Raw genomic sequence first — 27,508 nt, forward strand, 5'->3', positions numbered from 1 at the left:
TTCTGTGTACACTCGTCCCTTGTTTTAATCGTCTTAAAGGAGGGAAGAGGCAACAGCGGTCCAATGTTGTCAATTGCCAGCAAGCTCTGACACTTAAATTTGACATTAAAGTACGAAAGAGAGAGAAATAATACAGTTCTGTACTTGTACACTTTCTAATACGAAAGTAAAAGCACACTTTCTAATATGAAAGTGCAAGTGTAAAATACTTTGTACGCTGTAAATTAACGTACGATATATATTGCACAAAATTCAACCTTGCAAGTTTAAAAATCGAGACTCTCTCACTGAAAATACGCTAATCCAGTAAGTTAAAAAAATATTAGTTTAAAATCAGAACTCTGAACTCAGTTGGCTTTTCTAAATTTGTCTGTTACTTTCGAAATCCGTTTAATTGAGGTTGCAAAACCGGGAGATACGTGTATATTCTCTTGTTCTGGTTCTCACTTCGACTTCTGATTGGGACACAAGTGATTCAAGCAGGCATGCACACACACACACACACACACACACACACATATATATATATATATATATATATATATATATATATATATATATATATATATATATATATTGGGGGGGATGGTCCAAGTTTTAAGGTGAGTCCATTTTACTACGTCTATGTAGTATCGAACGGATATTATTCTGGACCCTAAAAGACGATAAGTAATTGCAAAATACTATACTGGTACTTCCACAAGAAATGATAGATCTAGATTGTTTTTTATGAAAGAAAAAGTACAGATGAAGCGTAAGATCAAATTTCAATGTTACATCAACCATTTCCTTGTTAAACAAATGTACTTTTTATTGAGAAAGTGTACAAATGTGTGTTGAATTAGAGAGTTTTTTTTGTTGGGGGTCTGGATCCGGAGGATGCTTCGTGGATCCCATGTAAAAATCTAGCGTTGAACTCATGTGCTATCAACTTAGAAACGGAAAGAACGGTGTCTCAGAGGCGGTGTTGTGTATTCGAGCTGTCTGGGTTGTTAGGGTAATTGTCGTATGGCCATTCTGGGTTCGAGTGCCACTGAAGACCATTAATGTTTTAAATTGTAATCGATATTTCTGTGTTCTTATCGCTATCCAGTCTAGTTGCCATCACTGGCGCGGGACATATCCTCTCCAATCTTGAAAATGAAGGGGACTGTCCCTTCCAATCTTGGAACTGAGGGGGACTGTCCCCCCAATAATCTGATTTGAAATGTGTTTTGGAGGGAGAAATGTGATGATTTGTGTCCGATTGCCACAAAGAAAAGTGAGATGAAATTGATGTACCCCTAGAATAAGCCTGAAATAGTCAAATCTGTCCTCCTCCCAATGCTAAATACAACTCTGTTTCCCTGATTCTCCACAGCATTGTTTTTCAACTTTATAAATATTTTGAAGATAGCTTTTAAAAAAATATATGGGAACGGTCTTACCCGTCCTCCCAATGTTGAGAATAGATTTGCGCCGCTGGTTACCATTCAAAATAAGCTGTATGGAAATGTAAATAAAAGCACCGCAAAAAGAATGAAATATATTCATAAGTTCAGTTAAAAAATGTGGTAGAGCTTACCTCTGATACTAGGGGTCCTGGTTCGATCTCAGGCTGTCCACTTGTGGTGGACAATATCATGTCGGTGAGTTTTCTCGAGGTTCTATCATTTCGTTCCATATTCTCATTTCAGCTAGTGTTGCCTAGGAGACAAGGAGAACTTTCTCCTCTCGTATCCTTGGAAGGGAATCTTTAAGTTTATCGTCCCACGATTAGGCGCCTTAAGCTAAGGGAGACGATGATGGAAGAAGTGAAGGAATGAGAAAGAGGGAGGAAACGAGAGTACACCGAAAAACCTCACGGACACGATGTTGTTCATCACAAATTTACTTGACTTTAGATCGAACCACGGACCCCGAGATCAGAGATAAGCTGTTTACCATTGAGTCCCTGTGCCCTCCATTCTCCCCTCGTCTCGAAATAAGAAACGCAATTTATTTGAGACGAGATGAGAAACATGGCATTCTCACCTCACTTTTGAGACGAGAAATGTGACAACAGTAGTAAGGAACCCAAATCTTAGATCTCAGACAATATTTTAGTGTTACAAAATTTGTACTTTAAACTCTATAAATTCATTAAGTAACTTTACGAACATGATGAAAATCAGCTATCAAAGATTTAAAATATACAAATTTATTAAAAGGTTTCAATCCATAAGAAGTGGTCCAGAGGAGGTTGCTGGACCACCTCGGAAAATTATAAAAAAATTGAGTGTGATGAAACTTGTGTATGAGAAGGTCAATAACATCATTCAGGTTATCATAAATACAAGTGTTCCTGAATGTCGGCCATCTTTATCGTCGGTCGAGTGTCTTTTATTTTTTTATTTTTATTTTTATTTATTTATTTATTTATTTATTTATTTTTGTATTTGCAAGCGCTTAGGAAAACTACAGTTGCTCAGGACGTACGTTTCAGACGAACTCCAAACAAAAACGAATGTTTGCAGGAGAGACTGAGGTACACGGAGAACATTCACTCTTGCTTCTAAATAAATATGCAGGATTGTAAACCAATACATGAAATCACTAGAAAAAGTACAGAAAATCACACTTTTAAAGGGGCTGTAATTTGGAATGGCATCAAGTTGGGGGTTCATAAGTTTTGTGCTTAATACTATTCCATGTAAATAGTCTGCAGAAATATACTACTGGCATCATAGATTTATGGAGGTTTGAAAGTTGAAGTTTATGATTTTCCTGCCATATTTGGGGTGTAATATCTCAGGAGGGCAAAGTGCTAAAAAAAAAAAAAAAAAAAAAAATTGCTGCTTACGCCATAAAGAAATTCTGTATGTGAATAAACTATTGCAAAAAACTCATGACTGATATTAAATGGAGAAAAAAGTGAGGACGTGGTAAAAACACAAAGAAAGCACGCGCGTAACGATGGTCTAGGACGAAAAAATATAATGTTTTGATGTGTTTTATGCTAGATCTCAAAAACTACACATGGTTCAGCAATTAGGCTCCCTTTTGTTTGTGTTCAGTTGTGTAAAAGCTTGAGAGTCTCGTTTGTTCCATCTTCACCATATCTTTCCATATATATGTAGATAGATAGATAGAGAATTCTAAAACAGAATAATTTCGAAGTTGAATATTCATTTCTGTTTTCTTTTGAGTTAAATTATATTTAATTATTACGCGAATGCAAATAGTTAGATATGACATTGCTCACTCTTTTACGAAAGTATCAGAAAATAGACTTTATTGTTTTCTTTTCTCAGTTAAAATACTAATTACGCTTTAGTCTACAGTGAAATGTGTCTGAAATAATATATTGTTAATTTTAGAAGAAAATAGCTTTATGTTTTGTATAATATTCGTAAATTTCGGGTTAATAATAGCCTTTTTCTTTTTGGCAAGGTCTTGAGACAGAGTTTAATAAACCTACCCTTGCAATAACATCTTGTGTTTACCGCTATAATTATACTTTGTGTTCCTTGCATTTTTCAAGAAAATACACTTTGTTTGCCTGATTTCAGGTTCATTGCACTGTTTTAGTAAAAATAACAACACGTCTGGAGGTTTCCTAGTTTACATTTTAATTGAAAATCTTGTTTTCTTGGTAAACATTCTGTATACGTTAGGGTTCAATGCCATGCAAATACGTAGCTTACAAAAATCAATTTCTACCTATTTTAAGAATTTCTAAACAGTATAAAAACTTGGGGACTGTAGACGGTAATTACAGTTGCACTGAAGCTAGATTTACTTCAACAACACACATCATGAAGTCCGTAAGTATAAATCTTGCTTCTAATATTTACTTTAAAATTACTTTCAAAGAGACCAATTGTGTCGAATTGTGGCTTTTTTTTTTTTTTTTAATTTTGGTTGTGGGTTCTCTTACTTGATTCTGGACAGCTCGATTCTTATTTTTCTTTTTTCTTTTTTCTTTTTTCTTTCTTTCTTTCTTTTTTTTTTTTTAGAGAAGAAAAATGGCACAAATGCCACTGTACCGACAGAAATTTCAAGGGCGTATTAAAAGTTGTAATTTATTATATTCATAATCGATTTCCTTGTGTAATTCTCGATTATTACTATAATAAACTACAATTTTTCATAGTTCTATGCTCACGAAGCTTCCATCCGTACAGCTGTATTAAAGATCTGTTCTTTACATTGAACTATTGTGTCAATTTTAAAGATAATAATAATAATTTCGAAAATCTTTACCAAAACTCTTTTATACATTTACTCTGCCTGTTCGTTTGTCCGTCCTTCTACGAGACCAAATCACCTCAAATACTACTTGATGGCAGGGGCGTACCCACGGGAGATCCACTAGATCCGGACCCTTCTCTTCCAAAAATTTTGTAACTCGACTAAAATTTGTTCACTTTCTTAACAGAATTATACTTGTTTAATAGATAAATGATTGATGTAGGCTATGATTTGATTTCACGCAGCTATACTCTTTCAATTATAAAAATAATCTGGTTTTTTAATTATTTTTTCTAAAAAAAAACATAGGTGACAATAATTAACAATTATTTATCGTCTTTTCGGGTGCAAAATACGGAACTCAATATTTTAAGAGAGGCTGAAGGTGGTCGAAGGGACTAATCCCTTCTGGCCACCCCCTAGCTACTAGCCAGCCCGTATTTGATATTAGGTGAAAGTACATGTTGTCCGTACATTTATATAAGTCATATTCCTACATAGTGTTCCTATTCCTAAATGTATTCTTATTTAATGTTCTTTCAACCATATTGGGCCTTATGCAGAGTCGTTTTGATGTATGATTAGCGTCATACCAAAGGCCTGACTACTGCAGGAAACATATGTTAGTCGAACTCTTTAGTATGGCACTAACCACGCGTCAGAATGACTCTTCATAAGGCTTATTATCTTTTATTTACTTTTTTTACCTTTTGAAATACTTTAGTCTGTATTATTTTATGCTGCTGATTATTTTAAATATTATTATTATTATCCTCTGACGGTCAAATACAAAGACTTTTACTCATATTTTTCGGGAACGGCGGCGTTGTTTCAGATTTTATTTCGGGGAGGGCAAGATTCTCCACCGACATAAGAATTTCACATTGTTTATTAGTAAGTACACAATTGATTAAAATATATGTATTACTCAAACTATATGCAGCCTATATGTATTATTAAAATATAAATATCTTGTAATTTCTCTCCCTGCCTTCCTAAATGACGCTCCTGATTAGAATTTGAAATTTATTTTGCTCTCCTTCACTAATATTACTACAACGTCTTTCTAATTGCTTTGCTTTCGTGATAGATTTGCTACATCAATGATATAGAAAGCTGCATAGCTGCTTTTCATAAATTGTATTCTTTTTTAACTACTTTAACATAAATTAATTATTTAATATTATTATTACAAATATAGTACCAAAATAAATCTAGCTTCATTATTTATTTAACAAATTCGTTCTTCTAAAAAAAAAAATATTTAACAACATTACGTAAAACAGACATTCAAACTACATTGAAATAACTATCATGTCAACCGGTGCTTTATAATTGGCTATTGCAAGATACGTAAATATGCAGGGTGTCTCAAATGTCCCCTGACATAGGGTAAATCTATTATTATCAGAGTTACAACAAAATGTAAGAGGGGAAACCGTCTCCAAATATGATGTTTTCAATCTAAAGTGAATGAATTTTTATTTTTTAAATTGGATAAGTCATTTTGACTGTACACTTTTTATCAGCCCAATGTTAAATGAAAATGCAATGTTTCCAGTTACCTGGACCCACAACATAAATGAATGAAGTTACTGTTTGAAATTGGGGTTAACCATCGACAGGTTAGCGTAAAAGACAGTAACTTCATTCACTTTATGTTGTGGGTCCAGGTAAATGGCAACGTTGCATTTTCATTTAACATTGGGCGCATAAAGAGTGTACAGCCCAGACAGCTCGTCTGATTTAAAAAGTTCCTTCCTTCGCTTTAGTCTAATAACATCATATTTGGAGATGATTTTTTTTTTTTGTCTTACATTTTATTGTAACTCTGATAATAACAGAGTTGGCTTATGTCAGGGGACTTTTGAGACACCCTGAATGTCTACTCGTGATCCTTTAGGTGGTGTTAATACAGTTTCCGACAGTAATTGTTTTGTTTAACGATCCGTTACATTTGGAAGGTCGTATGTTAGCACTAAGCCTCAGATTTCAATGAACAGTGTATTGCCACTAGCTGTACAGTATGTATAGAGATTCACGCATACTGCACACCATCCCCGTTACTTGCACTGAAGTCGTTTTGCGGATATATTTTGTAAGCATTGGCGGATCCAAGGCGGTGAAGAGTCGTTCGCTACTCCTGCGAGCTGTATAGGCATCAGTATTGCAAAACTCCAGTGAGAGAGAAAACTGACAGTGAGAATCTTTTACCGCCTGTCCCGCGCCCCCCTCCCGGAACATGTCCTAAATCTGCCCCTGTTTGTGGGTGTACGTTTTCCCACGGGTTCTTTGATGAATATGGATACGTGCGTCAAATTATACGACGTATTCGATACTGTTTCACGATTTTGTCATTTGTGAACTTTGCCTTGAAAATGGACCATGACAAATATATCTTTTGCAATAGCAGTCTAGCTCCTGTGACATTGTGCTAAATTATGATCTTCATTCAAGAGTCTTGGTAGAAAAAGCCACAGACTAATAAACAAAATTCGGCTCTTCTCTACATGCCTGCAGGTAGCTGTGATGCATTTATCCTTCTGTGTACTACCATAAAAAATGTTATTCATACTCATTAATAACTGAATTTCCATTAACAGAACTTAACTGAAGTATATTTTGAGAATGTACATATATATATATATCAATGTTTGCTTTTGGAAGTATTAGTTAAGAAAGGTTAATTTTCAACACATTGCACTAGATTATGCCATTTTAAAATTATGTAATTTCCAAACAGTATACGGAGCCTCATTTAGATCAATTTATATCCGACATTTTAAAATAAATAGGTGACAAAGTCATCAAATTAGCCGACTCCGTTTAGGTATCCTCATAAAGAATATATACTCACTAGGTCCTAATAGTAACATTTCATTATTGTGAAATACTAAGTAGCATGTTATTATTTGCAATAATTGCATCCTAGATGTCACGAGTTTTAAAAATAAAGTTTTAATTGAGCTTAGTTACTTAACTACAAACGCGTTATTAAAACGTCACAATTAAATGCTAAGAGTAACTGGTCTAACAGTATATATTAATAAGGAAATATAGTCATTGGAAAATAAAGAAATATCTTTCGGGTTGAATGAATGTTGTTGATTGTTCACCAATTAGCGTATGTTTAAGAGTTCAAAAGAGTTGTTTCATTGAAATTAAGTTTGTTAAAGTGGGTCATATACATGTATTGTGAGGATTAGGTTGCTAGAAGTTTAGACATAGTATCCACTGTTGTTAAGTAAATAGTGTTTCTAAAATGAATACTGTTTGTGTGTAATATTCATTAGATAGTACGCAATAATCTGATAGGTATCCGAAAGTTAATTTAAATTTTATTTGTGACAGGCTTGTTCTAAAGTAACATTATTTAAAGGTGACATATTAATATTGACTTTTAATGATAAAACAAAACACAGGATAAAACAAAATAATTTAAAATATTTTTAAATAATAAAACAAAATACCTTTAATAGTAATGATACACGAATTGTGTCTGCGTATTTAATGTCGCGAAATATTTATTCTTTGTTGTAGATTTTGCTGCTGACTTTGTGTGCGGCGGCCACGTTGGCTGAAGTCCTTCTTCCTGGATATGCACCTCCAGAGCCAATTCCAGTGTACACCCCTCCACCACCAGTTTATGCACCACCCCCACCCCCACCTCCACCACCACCAGTACCAGTTCCGGAATACGTCGTTCCAGAAGAACCTTATGTAGAACCTCCACCTCAAGTGTATGAACCACCTCCGACCGTATATCCACCACCACCTACATCCTACGGACCTCCTTTACTTTTGAGGAAGAAGCGAGATGCTCCTCTTGGTACTACTCATATCCAGGATGATTTCGGTCAATTTGATGTCAGGTAATTATCAACCACAACATAATTTTAAAATAATGTAGGAGGATATGGTAGAAACACTATAAAAAATCATGGTACCCTGTCTGTGTTATTTAGCCAATAACTTCAATGGGAATAGGCTTATTTAAGAGCTACAAAACATTAGTATTTTTTTTTTTTGGAATACAAACTACTTACGTGTATCTAGGACACCCTAAAGTACTTGAATAATTTTACATAGAATTTTAGTACTACTTTTTTGGGGGCGCGGTGGCTCAGTGGTAGAGCGTTCACCTCCGGTGGTTGGGGTCCCTGGTTCGATCCCAGCTCTCGCCGTATGTACTTTGTGGTGGACAAACACCGTGCTCGTGGGTTTTCTCGGGGTTCTCCCGTTTCCTCCCACTTTCTTCATTCCACCATTTCATTCATTACTCATCATCAGCGTCTCCTTTAGCCTAACCGGCATAACGGTGGGATGTAAAACTTCAAGATTTCATTTTTAGTACTACTTTACTGACATATGTTTGGAACTATATGAGTGGAATCATGTAACTTAATGTATGAAGATAAGTAGGCATACATATATATACTTAATCATATACTTAATACTATATATATACTAGTATATATACTTAATCATATGAGATTTAGCAAAAAATTGTGAGTGTAGAGGATATGACTGGAAACTGAACTTATATTAAATATCGTTTAGTATTCCCTACAAGGCGAGAAATTTCTCGTCTCGTCTCACTTTGTGTCCAAAACGAGACGAGCAATATCATGTTTCTCGTCTCGAGCCTCGTCTCGTTTCCGAAACAAGAATCGAAACGAGATTAGAAATTTTAGGAGCCTCGTGAGCAACACTAGTCCATCCAAGTCTGACGACAAACATTGTTATAGCGTTACATGATTTATAGTATAATAACTATAAACTGATGAAGTGATTGTACGAACACAATGAAGGGCATTTATAAACGTTTAAAAATTATACGAAAAATCATCACTAGGGATGCGCACGAGACAAGATTTGTGGCTGTCTCGTCTCGAAAATGTGCTGTAAAAGTGATGTCTTGACTCGAAAAATGTATATTTCTCTATTGGAATAGCCGTGTCTCGATTCGAATTTTGTCAGGAAAATCCTGTCTCTACTCGTCTCGTGCACATCCCTAATCATCACCTACTCCAATGTACTCCAATTTAAATGTTTTTATATCACATCTTTTACGGACCTCTCGTGATGCGCATGGATTCTAAGAAAAAATCAGAGCATAAGTTAGACTTTTACAAAATTTACAGGACAAAATACAAAAAAAAAAAAAAAAAAAAAAAAAAAAAACGTCTCATCTCCAGTCGTATCGTGAGCAGCACTAGTCCACAGGAGCGGACCTAGAAGGTAAAAACTGATGGATAGTCAGAACCCGGACTGTGATAAGTATATCATGATTTTACTATAAACTTTCAAAAATATATAAATAATAGCTTTAAACAAATTGTCATTCTAAAAAACTGGACAGACCTAGGCCCCTCCAGTTCCGGGCTACACTCACTACAGCTAGTCTCATTCACCAGTCTTGTAAAAGAATATCATATCATAAATTTAAAATGTTGTTGACATAAGACAAATTCCAGTATGTAACGTTAGTTGTAGATTTAGATTAGATTTGCATTGATGACGAAAAAGTACAATTCTCTTGGTATTGCCGAAAATGACATTTGTTGTACCTAAGATACAATATCAAATATGTAGTGGACATTTTTCTTAGTTTAATGTTCTACAGTAATCCTCCGAGCCTAAAGGAGACGGTAACGACGATAATGAATGAAATAGTGGAATGAAGAAGTGGGAACAAACAAAAACCATACACACAGTGTTTGTCCACTGGTATGGATATAACTTTTTGCAGGCGTTTATCATATTTGCTCGTACAAGGAAATAAACAAGTATTGGGTAATACAGGGTGGCCCAAAAGTAGGTATACAGTCACGTACTGACCGGCTCATGACATTTTATAATGTTTTCTTATTGTTATCCATTTAGGTAGTGACTTAGTTTCTTTATTATTTGTTCTTAATCTCTCTTCACTCATACCGTAAGCTTGGAACAAATATGAAATGAAATGAAAAGAAATCTTTAAGTTTTACGTCTCACGGTTATACCGGTTAGGCTAAAGGAGACGGTGATGATGAGAAATGAATGAAATGGTGGAATGAAGAAAGTGGAAGGAAACGGGAGAACCCCGAGAAAACCCACGAGCACGGTTTTTGTCCAGCACAAAGTCCACACATTGCGAGCTGGGATCGAGCCTTGGACTCCAAGCACAGGAGGTGAACGCTCTACCACTGAGCCACCGCACCCCCACACAAGCAAATAAACTAATTATCTTAATAAACTAAAATGTCATACTTTGTAGGACTGTATACCTACTTTTGGGACACCCTGTATATTGTACTATCTATTAAAGGTTACCACAGAGGGCTTTATAAGATTGATTATAATGTTATCAGGCTAATGCTAGTGGGCTTTATAAGACGATAGTACGTCTGTTACTCCACACGATAACTCTTGAATAAAGGTGAATTTTTGAATTCTCTTTTTTGTAATAGATAACAGGGCGATTTTCTCGAATGGGTTCATTAATGAAGGAAATCCTTTAATATCTTTACCGTAAGGGTCAATTTAATGATGGTTATCCATGTCACATTTCTATTATTGGAACAAGTTATATAATTGTACAATGTTAGAAGTCACACATTGAGCCGTTAGATGGCAGCAGAAACATCCTCCCGACGAAATTGACATCTACCCGACGAAATTGAAACTTCGAGAATGTGATTGTTTTAGTGTCTAAGAAAGTTTATTTTTGTTATAAATAATTTAAATTTTGAGACAAATAATAATGGAAATTTTCAACAGTCAATACCTGCAGTGACAGCAACAATACTAAATTGTAACCTAAGTATGTCGTGATTATTCTCGTAAGTATACCGTCACTCAAAAAATGTTGGGAAACACTAATAATCTACTATAGTCATGTATATGTTTTTATTTTCTTCCAATGTGCAAAAACTACCTGTTGACTAATCTCAAAGAACAAATTAAATATATTTGTTTCTAATTTACATATTTCAGGATCCTTTCACCGGGTGTATCAGAGGTTATTACTGGAGAACTGAAGCCAATTGGTCCAGACGGTGACCAATTTCTTCTGCAGAAGGGACAGATTTCATACATCAGTCCAGAGGGAATACCTATTGCCTACTCCTATATAGCTGATGAACATGGCTTTAGAATCGTCGGCGATCATTTGCCTCAACCACCTGTTTTTCTAGTCCAGTAGAAAAAGAGATGTTATTTCTAAGTCTTACGGTCTTTACAAGGTTCCTACAACTTTTCTAAAGTTTACCGAATAACTTAAAGGCAACAAGGATTTTTTTTATTTTAAGAAAAAGGAAGTAGAGTTATTTAGTATCTAGGGAATGATAACTAAGTAATAAATATTTCCAAATGTTTTCTCAGAGTAGAAGTTTTTGGCGTTATATTTATCGGGTACGGTACCAGATACCTGCACTATACGAAAGGTCTTCAAAACAGTTATTAGTAAAGTTAGTGGCATTTTTAAGTATTAGGATGAGGAAGTATTGTTATTTTTATGATGAATAAGTATTGCTATTGGGAAATTCACAGTATATATTTATAGACAGTGTAGTAAAGACTCTAAATGGATGGAGAGTCTGGTGTTTTTAAAACTGAATGAATGGAATAAACGAATGAATGTGATTTAAATATGGATGTCAGTATGTGCTATTATTTTTATTATAAGAATAATAAAGTTGCTTTTACAAACATAAATTTGTATTATCCTTATTAGAAACCTTGTATAGTTTCTATTATTCGTGCACAATATCCAGTATTTTCAAACTTAAGACTTTACGTACGATACTCATACAGAGTTTTGATGAATAACAAACATACGCAACAAAACGTATCCATGGAATGTCCTTTTCACGTCCCATAGATCCAGCAACTGTCCCAGGACATTTAACATTTTCAGAGCGTGTTCTGCAATGATCTCGGCCGTAAATCCCGAAGTTGACCTGAGTGGTTATCTATGGCAAGTTCTGGTGAGAAGTAGTGCAATGTATTTACAGTATTTTTGGATTTCGTTGAATTCTTGCTTATTGACTCGTCACACATGGTCAACAGAGCAATGCTAGTTACGATAGATAACTGCTTACTAAAGAGAAGTATGCTTTTTTCACCTGAGATGTAATATTCGTAGTATAAGTCACACTATACTCCCATGCTGTTCATCATAATAAAATGTATTTGTGAGTGTAAAGAGTGAAATACGTGACAGTGTCTCAATTTATTTTGAAAATGCTTATTGTGTTGAGAAAGTGTGATCATTGCATTGCTACTTAAACGTATTATTTCAATAAGTGACCTTAACTTAATTGTTAATTTTGTACCATTCTGCCTAGTCTGTACTATACCTGAAGCAGAAGCGTCATTTGGGAAGAACAGGGAAGTGGCTCAATCTTAAGTTTTAGCAACATGACTTTTAATAAATTGTATACTAATATAGAGTAAAAGTACCAATTATGAGACCCGTTCCTAATATGAAACCCCAGTGTAGTGCAGCAGTACGTGCTGCAACCGAACAGAATGAGGTGGAACTGTTGTGTCATGTGGTATGCCCGTTTTCGAAACGCCATCTTCACTACTCATCAGTTGGAAGAAGAATAAAACATATTTTATGTGCGTAGCATGTATGTATTTCTTTAAAAAAAAAATATCTGCAACTTTAGAAGCGAGCTGAAATGTTAAAATAAGTGTAATTTTTGGTGCTTTGCTATTGGATAGTTTAGGCTTGTGAAAACATGTGACCCCAAAACTGAATCTTTCAACGTATTGCATCGTTTCTTTTTTCTGTTCAGAAGATAGTCCGGGGCCAAATATGAGGCTCTACAGGGGGTAGGGCCTCTTAAGGAACATATTTTGTGCAAAACCAAAACACGTTCAGGAACCAAATGTCAGACTTTTTTCATGTTTGTAGCATAAGAACAACAAATTTTAAAACACGTGTATGTAAGTTAAAGGAATGTATTTGTTCACAACTTAGAGCCGAAGAAGAGACATTGCATAAAGCATTACAAGTGTGAGGGACTACGCTACATCTAAGATCAGAAAAATGTTTCCCTGTAAGCATACGTACCTACTTCTAGTCTGATTTATATGAATTGATCAGTGTATAACAGAGTTCATTCTTAAAAATGATTCTTAAATTCTTTTAAAGACACTGTCACAAATTATAATGGCGAGGTTGATAAATTCCCTTCTTCACTTTCTCATGAATCGGTTGCTGATACAGTCGCTCTCTGCGACACTTCTTGTAAAGATATTGTTATTGATACAGAAGATACAGATGATTCAGATCCCGAATGCCTCTATTGTGGCCGTTTTCACTCCTAGGTTCACAATGAGGAATAATGGACAAGATGTCAACGCTACAATCAGTGGGTACATGATGGCTGTGGTGCTCAAACATTAGTTTAATCTATCCAGCGTGCCAGACAGAAAAATGTTGTCCGAATAAGCAGTGCCTGTAAGTGTCTCAAGTTAGGAAGCACTTACTTCTTTAAAAGTCTTTTTTTATTTTATACAATATAAGAAAAATATAAAAACAAACACAGTTTATATTTTTAGCAATAAAAAATCAATGAATTCGGACTACTGAATATGTCCTAATTTTTGGGATATTGAACTCGTTCCACATTTTGATGGTAGAGGTTATCAGAAAAAAAAAGTCTCATATTTGGTACACTCATACTAACTATAAAATAGGTGAAACTGAAAATTTTTGGTCCAGTTGCCTGGTCGAAGATAAACTATAATCATAAAACATGCTACGTTTTGTAAGCTAAATTAGTAAAAGTATTAAGAGCACCCCACAGTCATTTGCCTAGATTAAGAATTAAAAAGTTTATTGGTATTTAGGGTCAAAGAAATTGTGGGAAAAAACTAAAAAATTGATAAAGAAAATTAATAGTTCCATTACGCTACTAAAATCCTTAATTACTTACAAGATACATCAATAAAATGAATTTTGTTATAGAAAGTTTCTCAGAAATCTGTGCATAACAGGTGTTAGTTTCTGTACGGGTTATTAAACATTTTTGAAATAACTATTATTATTATTATTATTATTATTATTATTATTATTATTATTATTATTATTATTATTATTATTATTATTATTATTATTATTATTATAGTAGGTAGCATAAGTGAAGCTATATAAGAGTAATTAATATTATGCTTGCCACGCATGCAAAATCTCACTAATTATTAATGCAGAGCTGTTAAAAATTTTAGTGACTTTAACCCTTCCCAAACATCTGTAGCAGGTTGCGGGTCTGGAAGGAATGTGTCTTACGTCTTTCTCTGTTTCTTGATATCTAATTAAGGGTTGTTTTCGTCCATCTATCATTATTTCTTTCTGCAATATGATCGACTAGCTGTCATTGAACTCTATTTTATTTTCATGATATCTGTCACTTTCATGTTTTCGATCTATTTTATTATTTTCCTATATTTTGGAGTGGTTCCTCCTGTACATTTCTCCATCCTTCGTTCTGTGTCTGCAGACAGTAAATGTTAGATTGTTGTTTTTTTATTTCTGAAGTTCAACGTCCATTTTCAGCTCCAAGGCTATATAAGACATGTTTCTACAGGTTGAGAGAATCCGAACCAGCGTAATACGTTCAAATGTAGTACGCTTTGTAGTATCTCATCAGAACCTAAGGTGCATATGATAAACAACAGGGTCACATAGAGTGTTGCTTTGATCTCGAAAAAAGAGTGGAACCAGAGATGAAGTGGGTCAGTTGGTCGTGGGTCAACAGAACATGATCCACTGTGATCTACCATCCAATCTAACTCACTGACCCACTCTGACTTACCGACCCACGTCAGTGCATTGTAGACAAATTCTTCTGAGCACAGATGAATTTGTCTACGTTTTACTTTTAAGGCCTCTATTTTTATTCCTTTTTCGTTTGTGTCTATTTACTTACTTGAGATAGGTACAGGGTGCGAATTACCGGGGGGGATGAGGGGGATTTTCCCCCTCAATCACATTTTGTTCCCCCCCAAAGAAGTCAGCTGAAATATCCCCACCGGGGATGCTCGCTTTCCCCCCCAAACTATGCTCAGTATAACTCCAAATTTCTTCGGAATGATCGATGTAAACTATTCAGTTTTGGCCATTTCTACTTACCACCTAATTATCCACTATTTTCAACGTTGTTTAGTTGAACTATACTATTATGACTACAGTTGTTACTTGCAACTGACCTTCGTACCCTTCAGTTCGTCATCGTTCGTGAATTTGAATGTACTAATTGCGTATAACAAAGCCACACATGGATTTATAAATGTTCTTAGCGGTTGGCCAAGAAGAAGTAAACAAATAGCTTCCTCCACCATACTTGGCGAGGTTCGGACATGTCATATTCATCCTCTGCATTTGTATCGATTATCATCATATTTTAATTTCTGTTATAATATGTTATTTCATTTTCCAGTGTACTCATTGTTAGTACATGGTCTTCATTCCCTAGTAGTTTGTGTGTATGCAACTCAAAAGTTGCATTTAATTTGTGATAATTAGCATAGTAATCACTACCTTTACAGTTTACGGAAATGAACTTTTGAAACAGTACTCAAAATCTAAGGCATAGGTATTCTCTCGTAAGTAAGTTATATGTTAACGTACGCGCTGGGGATACGCTCCTAGTGAATAGACATGTTAGTGAAGGTGACTTTTAGATGAATAAGCGCATAATTGAAGATTTGTTTCAGCATTTGTTAATACGACTGGTTCTCCGTGTCATTGTCCGTGTCTGCAGGCACGTAGCCAGGACTTCGTAATAGGGGGGGTCCGTGACGAAATATTGCGGTTATCACGCCAGCGGCGCGATCATTCTGAACTATTTTACTGTAAACATATATTGGTTCGTTTAGCCAGGATTTCGTAATGCTGGGGGAGGGGATAACATGAAATACTCTGGTAACACACCAGGGGCTCGATCAATCTAAACTATTTTAGTGGCAACACGTACCGGTATATTGCTTTGTTAGGACAATAAAATGAGGATATGCTAGTATTTCAATAACGAACTATCTCTCGAGTAAAAGAATAAATAATCTCGATTAAAAGAACATAAAAAAGTATTGAAAAAGATAATATTCCGGATTTCTTAAGTTCTTCTCAGAGTCTATCTGATCGAACCGGTTTCTCGATCATCATTTGTTGTCCATAGGATAAGAATGGAGCTAGATGGAATTTGGAATGCTCCGTTACAGTAATATTCATTTTCAACTTGAACCCCCCCCCCACACACACACACAGTTTCCTCTACACAAAGCTCCTAATCAGAAAAGGTAACCATACGCTTGCTGTAGCTTTATATTTTTAACGCTGATTCTTCTTTTTCTCGTTTCTTATTGTTTGGTCCTTCCTTAATTTTTTACATTTCTGATTCCGAAGGGAGGGGTCCGGACCCTCAGGACCCACCCCTTGGCTACGTGCCTGGTGTCTGTATAAGCATTTCAACTTTTTTTTTTTTTTTTTTAAGTTAACCCTTCATTTTTCCATATTTCTTTTCGCTGTACAGTTTGCTGTCCACGCTAATAATGTTGTCTGAAAAAACTTTATTTGAATAACGTAGCCCATAGAATCAACTCATCTGCAACCTAACAGTAAAGTAATTGTAAGTGTTGACGTCCTGAGCCCCATCACGGAATCGATATTTGGAGGGGGAAAAGCGCAGCTTTAGCGGGGAGTAGAAGCACAAGCTCAAAATTTGAATTGAAAGATTTTAAATATTTGGCCTTCGATGTGACCTTGATGTCAGAAATCGGGACCAGCAACAATCCATTTCTTGCTTGATAGGCTAATATCTAGATTTTCTTTTTTTAAAAAAGTATGTCCGGTTTAACTGATAAGTGGTTTTCATGAGACTGAAGTTTTTTTTCTACCTGTATGTAATAAAGCAAAGTGGAAGATTTCAATATGAGTGGAAAAATTAACATACGAGGGGGGACCCAAAAAAAACGGGAAATTCGTCGTAACTTCTTTATTTCTCAATATTTTTACACCAAATTTTCATCACCTTCAAAGTATTGTCCATGGACCGCAACGCATTTCTGCAAACGATCCTTTCATTGTTCAAAACAGTTTTGAAAATCACTTATCGGGATCTTCTTTATGACCTCCAGCGATTTTTGTTTTACCTCCTCCACAGTGGTAAAACCTCCTCCACTGGCTTGATTGCTGCCTTGATTCGGGGTCATAGCCATAGCACCACGATTCATCATCAGTAGTTACCTTGGCAAAAAAGTCAGGGTCCTCTTTGAGCTGATTTTGAAGTTCAACACATGCCTCAAGTCGACGCTCCTTTTGCTCGTCTGTGAGAAGGCGAGGGACAAATTTGGCTGCAACCCTTCTCATGTGCAAATCTTCTGATAAAATCCTCTGAATTGAACTCCACGGTATTTCAGACATCTCACAGAGTTGATTAATGGTTCGGCGACGGTCTTCACGAACGAAGGCATTGATTTTTTCGACGTTTTCGTCAGTTCTTGCCGTTGAGGGGCGTTCTGAACGGGGTTGGTCTTCAATTGACAGTTCTCCATTTTCAAAACGTGCAAACCACTCGTATACTCTGGCTTTACTTAGGGCAGCATCCCCATAAACAGTCTTCAGCATTACAGTAGTTTTCGCGGCCGATTTCCCCAACAGGAAACCAAATTTCACAGCCGCCTCGATAATCTGCCATCACATTTTCGCCGAACTGGAAAAAGTTGGTTTACTAAACAAACTCTCAAGAGCGAACCGATGCACTCACAGCGACACAACTTCGCACACTGACGCAGGTGACGTGATCGTAACGGACAATTGGTACAACGATGGGTTCCACCACTCTCCCTCCCCACTGCAGCACAATTCCCGTTTTTTTTGGGTCCCCCCTCGTATGCTTGTGATAATGGCTATCGGTCGGGCCGAATCATTAACTAAATAAACCTTAGAAAGCTACGGGGACAAGAGTGAGCACAACATTTAAACACGTGCAGAAAGGTGTGATGGTGTGTGTGTGTATGCCAGACAATATATACGTGCATAGTTATTGTCGGTAGATTTATTAAATTAATAAATCTCTTATTAATTACAGATGTCACACACACACACACACACACACACACATATATATATATATATATATATATATATATATATATATATATGGGGGTAAGGCATTATTGTCTCATTTTGAAATTTGTACCTTCAGATTTTATGTCCTGTTGGCCTATTTTATCCCCCCCAATATAGATTATCTAATTCGCACACTGGATAGGTATATCTAACACTGTAAGTGAAAAAAAGAACTTCAGATACTTTTGGATATTGATATTTGTAATTGTAATAATAGCAATAGAATTTACTACTTGCCTTTCGAGACACCGTCTGTGCGTTTCTAGAGGCAGTGATTACTGGAAAAAATATATTTTTGAATCACCTGTTCTGCAGAATTATTATATTGAAAAAATTGAATGTATCTATGGGCCGAATAAATAAAAGTGAGCAAGTGCTTAAAACTCACAAATTCGGAGCAAATGCTCAGTTTCGTATAAGTAAAAATAATTCTACTCAAGCTACTCGTTACCAAATGCTCATTGTCCTTGGCTGGTGAGCAACTGCTCTAGATTTGGTATAAGTAAAACCGAACAAATGCTCATTTTTTGGAGCAAATGCTTAATATTTTTTGAGGTTTCTCAGTGCCTTACTCAGCTTACTCAACAAAAGTTGTTAAAAGCGAAATGGTCGAGTTTATGGTGATTCCCGAAACAAGATGTAAAGAGTATAATTTGCGAAGGACTCTGATTTTCTTAAGTATAAAGAACTGTACCGATTTAAGAAGGGAAATGTTAAATGGCTTGCGCAATACTTCCTTACCAAATCAGTTGAAACATGGTGTGGTGCTCTGACGAATTATACAAAGACGAAAATTGTTTTGAGATACTTAGGATATCCTGATCTTCAGTTGGGTATTGCAGAAGATCAGTACCGTGCCGGGAAGAGGGCGAGCGGGGCGACGGCCCCGGGCGCCGAAGTAAGTGGGCTCGAAATTCGGGAGGAAAAAAGAAAAGAAAGAAATGGAAAATTTAGTACGAGGATGCCGCCGTATACTCTCGCCCCAGGTGCTAATTTTTCAGGCACGGCACTGTAGAAGATACTGGCATTACTCAGCTTACCGTGTCAAATGTCTTCTGAAAAGTTGCACAGGCAGGGCAGAAAACAAAATTATGAATACAGTTTCCCACAACTGCTGCTCTTCAGAAAGCTAAGAATGAATGGTCCCAACGGTACACATTCCCGGATGCTATTGGTGCAGTAGATTGCACACATGTAGTAATAAAGAAGCCGAAAATCCATGGGGATTGCAAGCAGGGTAGATTGATTTAAATCAGTCTGATTTAAATCACGATTTAAATCAAGATTTAAATCACTTGTCTTTAAAATAAAAATCGTTGATTTAAATAAAATTCCGAAATAAATTAATTTAAAGTGAAAATAAGTAAAATCTCGTTTCTGTTGTGTTATTTCAATTATGGAAGATAATAAGCATAATACAATGATATTCAAACGTATGTACAGCACAGTATGAAAACGAGTGTCATGCAGAGGATGGTTAGGGAAAATCCCGCTTTGAACGGGTAACACGGCAATCCTGTTTTCTTCTCTTTGTAACATAGGGTTTATATTGTAAATCGTTAACTATTTCAACAGGGAAATCACCATCGACATTTAAGACGAAAATTCTTTTGTGTGCGCGTCTGTTTGTTTCCAGATAACAAGGGCGTATTTAGAGGGTCCGATATCCCCTCCGAAACTTACTTTTTTTTTTTTTTTTAGATTTTATAACTTTAGGCGAAATTTATGTATTTTATATGTATTTTGTGCCACAAGCTAGTTCCGGTTTTTTAAAGACATGTCCTTGCCAAATATCAGTAACTCTTGTGAAAAAAGTGTCATGTTGATAAACGTCGCTGTACTTTTTCCTTAATGATTAAGAAGAAATTTTTGAGATTGAAATAGGTGAACGATTGGGGATTAATTCAAAATTCAGCCCCAATACTTTCACTTAAATGAAATAATTAACATTTAATACTAATTCCTAATGTTTTTTCTTCAGTTCGCGATTTGTACTACACGAGGAGAACAATTTGATTTAAATAAAAATAATCAACAAAATCTGATCTTCTTTATTGATTATTGATAATCAATAATCTTTTTTTTAAAAAAAAAATCATGATTTTTTCCACCTTGGTTGCAAGTATTAATGTGCAGGACACCTGTGATGCAATAGAAAGATTTGCTAGCGTAGATGCCATTTGGGCTGGCTCTATGCACGGCTCTCGCATACGGAAGAATTCGGATATTTGTAGAGTCAGGGGCGTAAATAAGGGTCCCGCAGAACCCCCATTGCAGGGGGCCCAAGTCATCAGGGGGCCCCAAATCGTGAAGTGGGACGTAGAAAGCGGCTCCACAACACGCTGTCTGCGGGAGGGCCCCCAAGCCTTTAGTTACGTCACTGTGTAGAGTAATGACAAATAATACTGCTAACGCACTATTATTAGGTGGTTTTGGATATGGGATTGCACTTTGGTTAATGATCCTCTACCACAATCCTACTACTTCAGAACAGACAGCGTTCAACAAATGCATTGGAAAGGAGCAAGTAATAAAAGAACGTTGTTTTTGTCAGCTCAAACAGCGATTTCCTATTCTGGAAAGTAAGATCAGAATAAATGAGGACAGAGTACTTTAAACCTTGTATACATTGCTAAATATTTTGGAATTTGTTTCCCAAAAGTAGCTTTATTTGTAAATATTTATGAATGTTTGAAATGAAATATTTTTTCCCTCTATTGTAGAAAGCAGACAAGACAATAAGTTCATTGAGCACTTGCTACTTGTCACGGAGCATTTGCTGAACGAGTAGAGGAAAGTTTTATTTATACCAAAACAAAGAGCAGGTGCTCGACACTCAGCTTGCTCATGAGCAAATGCTCAAAAGCAAGTGCTTGTTTTTATTTATACGACCCTATGTGTGCATAATCATCACGGCCAAATGGCAAAGCCAGATGAAATGACTTTTAATATATAGTTAGACCTCAATCCCAACTGGGGTGTTATATTGCTTTCATAATAATACATATTCTGAGGGGGAAGTGGGAATCCGAATTTTTGCGAAAAAACGAGAATTGAGAAAAGAAGCAGAACGTGTCCTACCATTATTTTAAAATTTTCTTTTGTGGGTGGGGCGGACTTTCTATATGTGGGAAATTGGTAATGGGTTGATATGTAAAAATAATCGAAAACGATCGATATTAGTGTCGAACCCATAGTTTTCGAGTTCGTTGAGATGCATAGTAACAATCCCGAACTCGTTCAAGTGCAAATTTATCCCCATAGATGTAAGGGGAAGGGAGAGAAAAATTAAATGTCCAACTTGACCGAGATACATGTCGAAAACATAGTTTTCGGAGTCTGAGATGAATAGTGACAATCCAAAGGCCATTCAAGTCCAAGTTTAGTTCCCCGCCATGAGGGAGGGGGTATGAAAAATAAAATGCCCAAATTGCCCGATATTATTGTCCAATTCATAGTTTCTGGAGGCATTGAGATGAATAGTGTCAATCTCGCAATTATTTGTTTCTTTAGCGCTCATACTGTTTCGTTTTAGTTTAATGCTACTTGTTTGTCTTTAGAAGGATCACAGTATTTCCATTCTATATTCTTCATCTCACAGAAAATAACTTATATATACAATATTTTTTTATGGCTTGAATGGATTATACAGTAGAGCGTCGATTATCCGAACGTCGGTCAACCGAACGACCGTTTAACCGAACTGTGTACTCGCTCGCACCTGTTACTCTCCCACCCTACCGTCCATCATCCCCCTCACTCCCAAACCAAGTTTCCCACAGTAGTCGCCGCACTGAACCACCGCTGGCGGAACATTGCTTCTAATGGGGCCTTCATAAGGCGCTGTTGACCGGCCAAGCCGCCAGTCGCTGTGTTTCAACAATCAGCACACTTCTGTCGGTTTGGCACTGGCTGTAGAAGTAGCGGCAGTATCAAAGCTGTTCACAGCAACAGCTGCGCCAGCTTAGAGTTGATGCGTGCCGCTCCGCATGGCAAATAAACATGTACAGTTCGATTATCCGAACAAACCAGTTTTCCGAACACCCATGTCCCCCAATTACTTCGGATAATCGACGCTCTACTGTATTTATTTACATTAATTTCGATGTGAAAAATAATTTCGGACTACAAATATTTTAGTTTAAGAGCAGCATTACAGAACGGATTAACTTCATCATCCCTGGATCCACCGTATATTATTTTATTGAAATGCAGAAATTGTTTTCGAGATTATTTATTATCAGATGGTAGAATGTTAGTATTTTTTATCTAATGGTAAGTTGTTTTCTATCTATTCTGAGTTATCTTTAGTTTTTTTGCAATAAACATCCTGAATTGAATTCTGGAAAATTTTTGTATGGCTCTTAAAAGATTGGCCAGAATTTTAAGACCTTATTGACGTAATCTTCAGTTTCGTGTGCTAATTTGAAATATCATCTACCTATTAAATGGATAACTAGATTAGGTGATCCGGCTCAGCTACATTTGAAATAGAATTAATTAAGAAACAAACATTACAGTGTTTCGCATTTTATATCCACTCCTTTCTATTATAATAATTGCTGAAGCTTGTGTATAGCAGTGAAGCGTTCATAGCACAAGGCAATCATGGCATAAAGTTGGGAGGAAAATAGACATACAATTTGAATTGTAAGTTTGATTACATGGAATTTAAGTTTGTACGGTATGCTTAATTATGTGGAAAATGTTAGTTTTTTTCTTTCTTTTACGTTGGCTTACTTTACCTTGATAAAATACTTTCAAATTTCGTCCTATTTTCTACTGAAAAGTATTTGTAATTAACAAGGGAATAATTTTATATTGAAATTCATCATAATTTGACCCTTAAAATGAGATCAACTGGTATTGTAACAGAACAGTGCTTGAGCGATTGACCGTAGAAATATTACAAGTGTAAACTCTTTAGTCAGCAGAGAGGAGGGCATGGATCATTTCTCAGAGTTGATGACAATGAGTTTTGGTGGGTGGTGGGTCAGAGTGGGTCACGGTGGGTGGTGGATCTTGTGTCACGATGAGTAGTAGGTCAAGTTTTCACTGACCTACGCCATCTCTAACTGGAACGTGAAACAACTATCGACTGCATACTTCAGATCCAAATTCAAACAGAACAATAGCTCCTGGAAATATGTTTTAGAGAGACTATTTATTATTCATTGCTCTGTTTTTAGTTCTATACAATTTAGCAGTCAGGAGGAAGAAGTATTCGGAATATATAATGTATAAAAAGATTCTTTTCATATAATCTGTATATATAGGTCTATATTACGTATGTCGTTATATACTAAAATGGATGTCAAAGATAAAAAAGCCACAAACATGTTCATACGCTCCAGTGGTTGTAATTTTCTATATTTATTACGTAATTGAATTAAGTTGTTTATTATGTAAGTTGTGGAGTACTGTATATTTTAGTGCTTTGTCTTTCATTCACTTTTATTTCTATTTACCTTTAAATATTTCTTCAAATTTCACCATTCCGTTCAAATTGTTGCAGTTTGCCAGTCAGACTATCGTTTTCAATGAGGGAGAATAACAAGGTCAAACGTTCAAGGCTACTGACAATGTTTTTGTCAGGACCAGTTATTCGTGGCACTGATCAAATTTGGATCGCCTCACAGGTGTAAATATAGCTACTTGAGAACGGAAAGTAGAAGAATAATGTTGATTTTAAGAAAGTAATGGAATGCTTATTTATTGACTGTGTTTACAGGAAAGAACGTAAAGAAATCCCTGTGAATTGAGAGTAGAACACAGTGGCGGCAATAACGGCTCGTAGACTCCTCAGTCTTGGGGTGGGGGGTATTATCTCAAAGATACGAAATTCGATTAGGATATGGCTTATTTATTTTTGAGTTCTACTGTGGAAGAGCGGACTCGGTTTCGCCACCACTAATACAACTATTGTTTTCCTTATAATTATATGATCCACCGGATTTATATGGGGACTAATATACTATAATATATCCTAATTCTAAGATTTCACGTGTGACAACGTGAATAGCGTACACGTCTTTGGCGCAGGAGACCTACGTTCGATTCAGGGTAGGAGCGCGCGTGATTCGGATTCCCTATTAAGTTGTAGATCCACGTCTCATATAACCTCGCTGCTGGAAGGGACACTAAACTATTAATAAGAACTTCGTAACTTAAGCAATATCTCGTGTACAATTAAGAATATAGAAACGCCTAGCGGCCTTGAACAATCGGAACCAAATTCAAATATATCTCTCAACGTTGTTGAGTATCAATGCTATCTGTGTTTCTAACTCCATTGATTTACAAGGGAAATTATTACTATTTTTTTTTTTAAATTTTCTTTTAAATAATCTAAAATTTTATTGATGTGATCTTAGTGATTTCGTCTTCAAGTCTAACTAAATATCCCTTGCTCTTGAAAGTGAGTTTGCCTTGTTTAAATTAAATGTAATTTAATAAATGTATAATGATTTATGTATAATAAAATTTCATTCTCAGGAAGTAAGGAACATTTAAATGGATTTAAAGAAGAAATCAATAAAAATCTGACCTTTTAAAATTTCTGTTCACTTAAAAAATATAATTCCTCACGGACAAAACTAACAGGCTAAAAATAAACATCGGTCAAGCTTTCAACACCGTTTAAACCTTAGGTGAAAGTAATTGGCTTTACGGGGCCAAGGACGTGGAATCTCCTCAAGGCTCTTCGCCAGTTGCATAGCGGAATACGAACAGAGTGTTTTTGAGATAACATCAAGATAATATAGAATTACTCTCGATTTCAGTGGTGTCCTTGTTTACAAATATCAATATTACCGAGAACTGCATAACATAAGCAATATTTCGTGTAGAAGAATTAACTAGAAATTAGGAATTAGATTCCTGGGCTTTCGGCATCTACGATCATGTAAGCCCTTCAAGTATGAGGGATAACGTTCTTTGGTCATCACATTGCACGAGGAACTAGGGAGGAAGAAAGGAAAGGGGAAGGAAGGAAGAGGCCTAGGACCATTATGCTAGGAACCATCTCGGCATTTGCCTGGTATATATGAACAAGCCCGTAGCCAGCCCAAAAATGTACGGAGGGCCCGGTAGAAGTTAGGGGGGGCCGATCCCTTAATATACTTCATCATCATATTATAGTCACATTTGCAAGCCTACCGTGAACATTTTAGGAACTAGTAAAAATTTAAGGGGGCGGCCTTCCTAGCCTCCCGTAGATACAGACCTGTATATGAAGAAAACTCAAGATGTCTCACCTGAAAAGAGCTTTTCCCATTTTCGAGTGTCAGACCGAGAGTCGGACCTCAAGGGCACCCGCACCAAAGGCAAGAGCGTTAATAACTACGTTACGAGGGGCTACGGTAGTATTTAATTTTTAACAACTTTCCTTGATTATTTTGCTTCTGGTTGCCACGAGTTTTGTAAATTTATATTCAATATTTTTTTCGAGGTGACTCCTAAATGCTAAATTGTATGAAGCTAGAAACGGAACCATGGCAAATAAATAGCGTCTCTAAAATATGTTGCTAGCGTTATTGCTCTGCTCGAATTTAGTCTAAATCTAGGGTATGCAGTCGATAGTTGTTTCACGTTTCAGTTTTTATAGAGATCAAATCAGCACTTTATGTGACGTTTTTTGGCTAGCATATGCACCTTTCGTTCTTAATTCGATCTCTGATGATAGAGTATTACATTTGAACGTACTACGGTGGTTCGGATTCTATCTTAACACCTAGATACCTGTCTTATATAGTCTTGGACTTGAAAAGTGAAGCTGAACTTCAGAAACAAACAACAACAATCTGATGAAATCAATTATTCACCGTCTGCACACTCAGAGCGAGGCATGGAGAAATGTGCATTGACAGCCACTTCCAGATATAGGAAAGTAATCACAAGGATCGAAAAGATGACGAGAGTGGCAAATTTTATTATGAAAATAAAATAATATTAAACTTACAGCGAGTCGATCACATTACAAGAAAACTGATGTAGATGGACAAAAGCAACCCTTGATCTTTATATCTAGAAGCGAGGAGAGACCTCAGAAACGTTTTTTCATGTCCGCGAACAAGGAGAGACCGAAGATGTTGTTCTTTTCAGGACCGAAAACAAGGAGAGACCTAAGAAACGTCCTTTCCAGGCCCGCAAACAAGAAGGGACCTAAGAAACATTCTTTTCAGACTCACGAAAGGAGAACTAAAAACACGTTCTTTTCAGGCCCGCGAATAAGGAGAGATCTAAGAAACGTCCTTTTGAGGTCCGGAACTAGCTTCAGAAGTTTGGTTCAAGTCATTAATAAATTTTAATCCTCTCTACATCAATAAATACTGAGATTTTGTACGCGTTGTAACCAATAGCTTCATTTATGCTACCTACTATAATAATAATAATAATAATAATAATAATAATAATAATAATAATAATAATAATAATAATAATAATAATAATAATAATAATAATAATAATAATAATTATTATTATTATTATTATTATTATTATTATTATTATTATTATTATTATTATTATTATTATTATTATTATTATTATTTCAAAAATGTTCAATAATCCGTATAAAAACTAACACTTCCGTTATGAATAAATTCCTGAGATTTTTCCTATAATGAATCTTATTTATTGAAAATATGAAATGGAATCTTTGAGTTTTAGATCCCAAGGTTTGGCTGAAGGATACGGTGGTGAGAAATGAATGAAATGGTGGAATGATGAAAGTGGGAGGAAACAGGAGAACCCCGAGAAAACATACGAGCACGGTGTTTGCCCACCACAAAATCCACACGAGCTGGGATTGAACCAGGGACCCCACGTACCGGAGATGAACGCTCTACCACTGAGCCACTGAGCGCCTTCCTTATTTATTAAAGTATGTCGTAAGTAAGTAAGTACCGTTCTGGGACGCGGATCCTTGGTTCTTCGATCCCCGAGCAAGTAAGTTTGTGGTGGACAATATCGTATTTGTGAGTTCTCTCGTGATACTCTAGTTTATTCCCTATTCTCAGTTTACCAATTCTTCCATTATCATCATACTTGCCTTGACCATTCGTTTCCCTTAGCCTAAAGGGTAAAACGTGAAACGTTAAACTGAAACGTATCATTTCAAGACTTTATTTCGAAGAAAACTAACCCCCCATGGTTAAACCACTCCTTGTT

General features: G+C 35.9%; 2 protein-coding genes across 2 annotated transcripts; one reads left to right on the forward strand and one right to left on the reverse strand.

The window, feature by feature from the left end:
* Window positions 1-3,629: 3,629 nt before the first annotated feature.
* LOC145686596 (uncharacterized) lies at window positions 3,630-11,497 on the forward strand. The gene is made up of 3 exons (XM_081760053.1): window positions 3,630-3,785; window positions 7,753-8,084; window positions 11,191-11,497. Exons 1-3 carry the CDS (start codon window positions 3,642-3,644, stop codon window positions 11,396-11,398), a joined length of 684 nt encoding a protein of 227 aa, XP_081616179.1. The 5' UTR covers window positions 3,630-3,641; the 3' UTR covers window positions 11,399-11,497.
* Window positions 11,498-17,311: 5,814 nt separating this feature from the next.
* LOC145685524 (protein GVQW3-like) lies at window positions 17,312-17,833 on the reverse strand. The gene has a single exon (XM_081757921.1). It carries the CDS (start codon window positions 17,831-17,833, stop codon window positions 17,312-17,314), a length of 522 nt encoding a protein of 173 aa, XP_081614047.1.
* Window positions 17,834-27,508: the final 9,675 nt, after the last annotated feature.

The sequence above is a fragment of the Thermobia domestica genome, chromosome 5 (genome assembly GCF_964235325.1).
Source record: "Thermobia domestica chromosome 5, izTheDome1.hap1.1, whole genome shotgun sequence".
In the NCBI taxonomy this organism is placed as follows: domain Eukaryota; kingdom Metazoa; phylum Arthropoda; class Insecta; order Zygentoma; family Lepismatidae; genus Thermobia; species Thermobia domestica.